General features: G+C 39.5%; 1 protein-coding gene across 1 annotated transcript; it reads right to left on the minus strand.

Annotated features, from left to right (window-relative positions):
* Positions 1 to 643: 643 nt before the first annotated feature.
* Positions 644 to 4607, minus strand: LOC113227094. Its single transcript, XM_026459967.1, has 4 exons — positions 4499 to 4607; positions 3760 to 3966; positions 892 to 2618; positions 644 to 775 (listed from the first exon to the last, which is right to left on the minus strand). Exons 1-4 carry the CDS (start codon positions 4605 to 4607, stop codon positions 644 to 646), a joined length of 2175 nt encoding a protein of 724 aa, XP_026315752.1.
* Between the last annotated feature and the right edge of the window lie 3742 nt (positions 4608 to 8349).

An 8349-nucleotide genomic window follows, 5' to 3' on the forward strand; every position in this document is an offset into this window, starting at 1 on the left:
ATTGTAAAAAAACGAACTTTTGTGGTAATACTTCGATGTTGTCTGAAATGTTGAATCTCACAGAAGATAGTCTTGTATATCTTAAAACGTAGTTGTAAATATTCGAAGAGGGTTTAAAATCCTCAAATTCCACACCCCGTTGTACTTTAAAAACACTAACGATACTCTCGTACATTAGAATAATGAATATGACTGTATAACTTAACCATACAACCATCCAAGAAATGTTATAGGTCTCATGAAAAATAAAATTAAGAATTTTCATGACGAAAAATCTAATATTAAAAATAAATAAAAATAAAATTCGTTTAATTCTGCCCGAATTACACAGACCCATAGACATTATACATCACATTACATCAGTCATTACAATACATTAAAAATCAAAGTGTAATATGCTAAATCAAATTATATTATATTAAATTAAGATTATAAAAATTTTATGTCAATCGCTAATGCTAATCAAATAAATTTTATCCCTACTCAAACAAATAAGAGAAACAATACGAGTGCATCAAGATTATCAGTTGATTCGATTTGATTTATTCGATTGGCTCCATATCCGGCAGTCTAGCGGACGTGCTTATTACAACAGTGCCGGATATAGGGGCAATCTAGCCTTCCAGCTATCATGGACAGGACGCTATTGGGGCTGGCCCGCACTCTGCGCACCAGTGATGTGCATCTTTTGCGCATGGTCGCGTGAAAGCAATCGGTTCGTGCCGCCGCAAACATACCAGAGGCGCTGCAGGAGCGGGTCAGCCCCACCAGCGCCCTGAAAGCATTATTAAATTGTACACGGAGCGTACTGTACGCTCTTTGCGAGTAGTTAGCCCACAGGGCGCACGTGTATAGTGACGTACAATACGCACGAAAGAGAGTAATCTTTACTGCGACTGAACTTCGCGCAAATCTGCGAGCTAACATATTTGCTCTCCTAGACAGGGCTCTCCTCTCACGTTCTATGTCATCACTGTCTCCGAGGCCGGCCGTTACCATATGCCCTAAATACTTGAAATGGTCCACTCTATCCAGAGGGACACCATTAAGGTATACGGGTGGTACATTTCGTGGGAATTTGGCACCGCCAGTCCCGAAGACCATGAATTGACTCTTGGTGACGTTATACTTTAGGCCGTGCTCAACGGCATACCTCTCGCAGACTCGCAACAGCTGTCTTAGGCCACAGACCGACGCACTCAACAAGACCATATCGTCCGCATAGCTAAGGTTATTGACACAAACGTCATCAATGTGGCAGCCGACATGGTGGCCGCTGAGCTCGACGATCAGCGCGTTCATGTAAATATTGAACAAAGTCGGAGAGGTTAAGCCACCCTGCCTGACACCACACTGGAGCCACGAGTCAGACACTGCACCCGCCCATCTGACGCTGTTAACCTGGTGTGCATACCAATACTTAAAGATGTTTATGAGTTCGCGAGGTAGCCCTACATTCTCTAGTTTATTCCACAAGAGATTGTAGTCCACCAGGTCGAAGGCCTTAGACAAGTCGAGGAAACATCCATACACCGGCGTTCCACGAGACGTATAATATCTAACGGTGTGCTTAAGACATAGTATAGCACTTTCTGTAGACAATTTGGGTCTAAAACCAAATTGGTTGTCGTGCAAAATGACGTATTTCTCTAGCTGCGAGTTAAGCACACCGTCAAACACTTTGGCAATCACCGTGGCAAGGGAAATGGGCCTATAGTTGTTTTTATCGGCAAGGTCACCCGTCTTATTTTTCACTATGGGTATTACCACGGTTTTCATTAGATCCGCCGGTAAATAGGAGTGGTTCACGCACAACGAGTAAAACATGGCAAGAACTCTACATGTATGAGGTCCTGCATGCTGCAGGTGCTCGATGCTGAGGCCATCGTGACCTGGAGATTTTCCTTTGGTCATGTTTCTAATAACATTCAACACATCCTTTGCTGTGACTCCACGGTTGACTGTCCCGCTCAGCTCATCAGCATCGAACACCCGCTCCACCAGATCCAACGGAGACTTGACAGTGAAATGGCTACGGAAAATATTTGCAATTTCTCCATGATCACACACACCGTCGACGCCCAATGGGCGGCCCGGCTTTAAGTTCTCTTTCTTTACAGCCTTCCAGAAACTTCGAAAATCACCCTTTGAATGTCTCTCCGCTAGGGCATCCATCCTTATTTGGTCTTGATGATTTTGGCACCATTTTAATCGTGATTTGAATACCCTTCTACTTTCACACATTTCGCTATATAAAGCACCCGAGCGCGGTTTGCCTTGCAATATCCATTCGGAGAACTTAACCCGTGCCGCCCTATGAGCATCGGCGACGTGTCTGCTCCAGCCCATTACACGTAAACCAATCCCATTCCCACTAATGCCTCCCCGACTCACAGAGGCCGCATCACGAAGGGCAGACACAATGTCAGCGTATAGTCCATCAAGAACATGTTTGTGACCCTGTTCATTACAATAAGTTTTCGCACAATTTATAAATTCGGAAGGAAAATCAATTAGTCTAAGTCTCTTGTGACACTCTTCGGAATATTTCGCCACTTGTTCCTCATTTCTATCCCCCCACAACACATTTTTGTTGTCAGATTTTATATTGTCAGGTACTGTTGGTGTTAAAAGATTTAATTTACATTTAATTACAAGAGGAAAATGGTCAGACCAAAAAGGAGTGTCACAAATGACATAAATATCAGTGACCGCTTGCCTAGCTGCCCGAGTCACCAAGCAATGATCCAACCAGCTACAGGACCCATGCACTTCACTAATGTACGTGTACGTACTAGAATCTCTGCCTAGAAACTCAACATCGTAGCAAGACAACAGATGTTCATTACAAAAAATACTAAGTTCATTAAAAAATAATTCATTTATGTCAGCATTGTAGTCACCTAGCATAAAAACTGAGTCAATCCCATATTCATCTATGATATCGCTCACCGTACTTAAGCAGTCAGTAAAATCCGGTAGATTTTTCAAAGAGTTAGTAGGCATGTATATGCTCATAACTATCACTGGTCGATCTTGCGTAATTATTTTAATAGCACAAACTCGAGCACTTTCACATGGCAACACTGACACTTGTTGAAATACACTGCTCCTCCACAGTAGAGCAACGCCACCATATGGTCTCCCACGAAGAATGCCCGAGGATGTGTCCACCGCAGATGTACCTGTGTATCCGAAATCACTGTGGATAGTACTTAGGTACGGTATATCATCCTGCAACAACCATGTCTCTTGTAAGGCTATTACGTCACACGACCTACACATCTCTCGTATATCGTCTACTGAGCGTTTAACGCTTTTACAATTGAAGCTCGCGAAACTGTACGTGTGTCTATCCATTTATGTGTGCATTTGGGCCGTCAGACGATGGATGCCTGTTCGAATTTTTGCTATTAAAACTCAAAAAACGTCTAAACACAATGCCCTGAGGCCAAAGGTTTTCATCAAGGTACATCGGCAACTTCGATTCAGATACATAGAACCTAAAAGCCTTGTGACCTTTTTGTTTTTTCATAAATATTTTCTCTAAAGACACACTTTCCTTCGTTTTATTATAGATGTATCTAATTACGTCTTCCTCAGTGGTGTCATTATGTATATTTGTTATAAAAACTGATACTTTCTTCTCGGCCGCTTTGAAATTACATTCCCTGTCATTCGCTACACCAGACTTGCCCAGGAAGCGATAATTAGGTCGTTTTCTACGATATGTGACTTGTTGCCATCCTTCACACTCACCATCGTCATGAACGCCGACATTTGATTTATTAACGTGCAAAACATTCGTGCGCTCCACAGGTATATTGTCGCGGGCATCTTTCGAAGCGATCGGATGACTCATTATTGGCACGGGCGCCTGCGCGTGCGCCGAGTCAGGTTGCGAACCTGTTGCGTTGTTTGTTGACGATCGCTGCGTACTAGTATCGTTTTGAGATTGATACAAATCTACCCGCGAGATATTTATATTTCGGTATTGTGGTGTATTCTTATTTATTTCGTTATCGTTATGGTTAGAACAAAAGGATTCATTTAGAAAAGAATCATGCATATCAGAAAGTCCCATAGGACCACTGTTCATCAACAAAGCGCTTCGGTTTTTGTTCACATGAAAGGCAGACGAGGGCATATACGAAATGTTTTTGTTTTGAATAAATTTAAGCTTTAAGTTCTTTCAAGTTATCTAAAGTGGCATAACTCGATTTCATGTCGTCAATGGTAGTTTGCATTCGTACTATATCCTTTAGAAGTTTCGTACAGTCTAGGTGATCAAAAGTAACAGGAGGTAATCTCTCTAATTGTCGAGCCACAAAGACTGGTATCTCGTCGGGTTCGGCAGATTTAAACAAGTTGATAATATCCGCCAAGTCTCGTTCCTCCCTCCCCTTGTTTTTACGCAAGATTTTTCGTTGATTCGACAATGAATCAAAAAGAAGTGATTTTGACTTCTTGATTTCATCACTCTGAAATGATGACTTACAAATTCGTACCAGAGTCTCTTCGTCCATCACTGACACCTTATTTTGTATGTAAGATAACATTTCGTCGATTACAATGTTGCACGTATTACACTTTATAACGGCCGTCATTTTTACTTTATTTATTCAAAACGCACACATCGGTATAATCAACCGTGTCAGATCGGTGCGCGCGCGAGACTGTGAGTGTGTGTGTGTATTGATTGTAGTCATTGTATGTAGTATAGGAAAAGTAAATAATAATAATAAAGAAAGTTCCAAACACTAGTTTAACAACGGTCAGGACATTTACAAAAATAATTGCTTGACACATAACCTACGGAACCCTCGTATCCTGAGTCATATTCGCATTTTGCCCGCCGTGCAATCTTCTTGGTAGATGATTAGTAAGCTTTTAGAATCTCTATATATACAGTTTTAGAGAAACTTGTGCAAATTTCGTTACCTTAGTAACCATTAGCAGGGGATTTGAAGCCACGTTGCGGTTGCCGGATTTTAGTTAGTACTTAATGCTATAGTTAATGCTATTCTATAATCGAAAATCACCTCTACAAGCTTTTGATTTGCAATTTTTTGCGGAAAATACTTCTGCAGTCTGTAAAGGCTTCAATTATGTACTTTTTTAAATGTTTAGTGACTCAGTATAGCTAGTTGAATTTTTAGGAACAGACTTAAATACAAAAATTGTCTAACATTTAAAATAAAACTTTTTCATAATAAACAAACAATAAGACATGGCTCTAGTTTCGAGAATGGTAGAAAAATAAAATGGTACAAAAGACTTTGGACGTCATAGCACCTGGCAAATTCCCAGATTGTGCCTTAACACCTGCAAACGACGTCATCCAACTTCCGTGGAACACCTGACTCTAGAATAAAATGACAATCTTGTTAGCGCGAAAAGTAATCGAATTTGTTAAACCCGCAAGTAACGAATCTCAACCTTGATTTCATCGGAATAGATTGAATGTAAATTAAATTTTGTCACGGCTGGTGTGAATTTCTCAGCAGTTTAACGGTAGATTTTTATGCGAACTGTATCAGGTGCGAGCCGAATTTCAGTTAAAATATATTCACGCTATAAATCAATCATTGCTTGTCACGAGTTAAATTATAAAGAGGTGTTCTTTCAGTTCTCAAATTTGGTTATGTAAATTGTGATGGGTTCCTATAAGTTCCTATCACTTGAAATTTAATGTATATTTTAAATCAGTCTATCAATTTAGAAGTAGTAGAGCTCCTTTTTTGGTTTGAAGGGTAAGGTGCTGGTGAAATTACAGGCACAGTGGACTTGTCAACTAACAGTGGCAGTGCATCTCAGATCTTTGTGATATAAAGCTCTGAGTGGTATTGCAATTGTTAAGGACATGCGTCGCTTACCGCTCACGACTTTTTCGTCCCGTCACTTAGTTTCATAAAAAAACAATCATAAACGCGTCAAAATTTGTCAGAAAGGAACGTCAATATTACACTGAATGTTATAACGATAGCGGAGTTGTATTAATATACCTTTCAACATTTTTTAAAGTTTTGAATTTCCACGTTGAATCTTGGGGAAACTGAATACATTAAATACCTTCATTTTTATAACGCTCTAAAAATAAAACTCCTATATGCTCGAATGTTCGAAATTTCGAGATATGTAGGATGGAGGGTGGGGATACGGGTGCGGAGTGCAGTTGCTGGTTACGCAGTACTTGCCCAGTTCATTAGCCACTAAAAGGATTAGCGGCATAGCCCCGTATTCCAGCGTAACGTACTTTGGCAGACATGACATTACGTAAACATACCACGTTACACCACGCAATGTGCTTACAGGTTGCCTGTTTGAATAGGTTAGTGTATCTCATAAAACAACATGGAACAGACTTATTATCTAAATTGCATGGCATTTTCCTTTTTTAAAAATTATCGATTTCCAAAAAAGGAGAAAGTTCTAAATTTTAATGTATTTTTTGCATGTATGTTACGCGATTACTCTGACATTTATCAACCGATTTCGATGATTCTTCTTTATTAGAAAGGGTGTACCTCAGTAGTGGTTCCATTCAAATTTGAAGAAAACATGTCACCTCTAAGGGTGGTAAATTAGGGGATGGCAAATTGATATAATTTCACAAATTAATGTCGGTTTTTTTGTATAAAAGTTATAATTATGTGCGTTGTATAGGTATATATACTTATAACATTCGGTACTTTTCCGTTAAGAAAACTTAAAGTTACACTAAACAACTGGTTGCAGAAACTCAGTTATCTTGAAATGGAAGATTTGGTTAAAACGTTATGATGAAAATATTTATATTTATGCATATACACACAAAATACTTTTACAGGTTAAATGGGTAGTTATTTACTTGTAAGATCTATCGTAGGGTTCGTTTTAAGTCCACGTACACACATCAACATCTATCCACACCCTTGAACTCACTACATAAACACACGAAACACATACACCACACACAGTTAAAAAGTTGTTGTTTTAATTTCCTCTGTCATACTTTTGCTTGTATTACCTCTTTGTACCATGTAAAATGTTTGGTATTATAATATGTGTAAAGTAAATCTGGTGGAATACGTCGCGTCTGTCATACAGTTTTATTATAAAACTAGTATGGGCGTTAATGTTTAACCTCAACTTAAATTGCATTTCGCATTATAATTTCACATAATGTTAAGACACAAGACAGTAACAGTAGGGCTTGTGAATGAGTTCATCCAGGGAAGTACTGCCACCTTACCTATTTCTGCCGCCAAGCAGTAATGTCGGCATTACTGTGTTTCGGTTTTGAAGGGTAAAGGTCCTGGTGAAATTACAGGCACATAAGACTTGTCAGCTTTTGTCTCGGGTTGACGTGCGCAGTGGCAGTGCACCTCAGATCTTTGCGATTTAAAGGTCAGAGTGACACTGCAACACGTGTAGATTACCATCAGGTGCACGACTTGCCCGTCCCGTTACTTTATATTATAAAAAAAGTAGCCATGTAGCTGTCTTTACTGATTAAAGATTGTTAATAAAGATTTTTAATTATTAAAAGCAATTAACAATTTTAGCGCGCTTAGAGATTTGTATTGCTCAACATTAACGACGTCATTAATGATAGCAAAGTCACCTATATATATGGTGATGCCATCATCAAATATCACTAGTACTGGAACTTAATTATGACGTCTTGTATATCATCTTCACCATCCTCTTTATTTATATACTGCTACTTTTTACGTGTGTTTTAAATTTCACGCACATAAATTCCGAGAAACTCAGAAGTGTGAGCCCGTATTTGAACTCACGGCCACGGCTTGAGAGGCGGTAAGTGGAACCTCTAGGCTACCACGGTTCCTCTATAGTCGAATATTACTTTCACCTTAATAGACTACACTTTGATTTTTAATTCATTGCATGTGAATTGTAGTAAGTTGCATATTTTCTTTCCAAATAAAATTAGTAAGTTTTATTTAATTAAGATAATATACAGGTAAGATAAAAAGACAATAAAAGCTTAAATACTAGAAAGTAAAACTAGGATTTTTAATTATATGAACAAAATTGGGTCCCCGCGGCAAGGTGCCCAAGATGCTGGCAGCGTTCCCCCTTTGTATTGCTATGCTAATGCGTTGGACAAGGTAGCTGCCGGTAGCGGCCCTTGGGTTTCCCAGACAGTCTATTAATTTTTTCGATAAAATTTTGTACAGATGAAGGGCACTGGGACCCCACGGGTCAAGGGTTTCGACTCCAAAGGCTGTAAATAGGTAGTCGGACCCGAGATCCTGGTACTTATTACTTTTTATTCTTTCCGCCAGCGCAGCTGCGGAACCAGCCCTCTTGCTGGTGTGCTGGAGATGGGATGGGGCCAGT

This window comes from Hyposmocoma kahamanoa, unplaced genomic scaffold, assembly GCF_003589595.1.
Source record: "Hyposmocoma kahamanoa isolate Upper Pololo Valley unplaced genomic scaffold, ASM358959v1 202, whole genome shotgun sequence".
NCBI lineage: Eukaryota > Metazoa > Arthropoda > Insecta > Lepidoptera > Cosmopterigidae > Hyposmocoma > Hyposmocoma kahamanoa.

Bases quoted from the DNA above. Each gene is read 5' to 3' on its own strand.
- LOC113227094 (XM_026459967.1), bottom strand. From the start codon at position 4,607: ATGACGGCCGTTATAAAGTGTAATACGTGCAACATTGTAATCGACGAA. The intron at 3,967-4,498 runs GTAAGTCATCAT...TCTCGCGGGTAG, and splicing joins AGAGACTCTGGTACGAATTT to ATTTGTATCAATCTCAAAAC. The intron at 2,619-3,759 runs GTGAGTGTGAAG...TAACACCAACAG, and splicing joins TGTCGGCGTTCATGACGATG to TACCTGACAATATAAAATCT.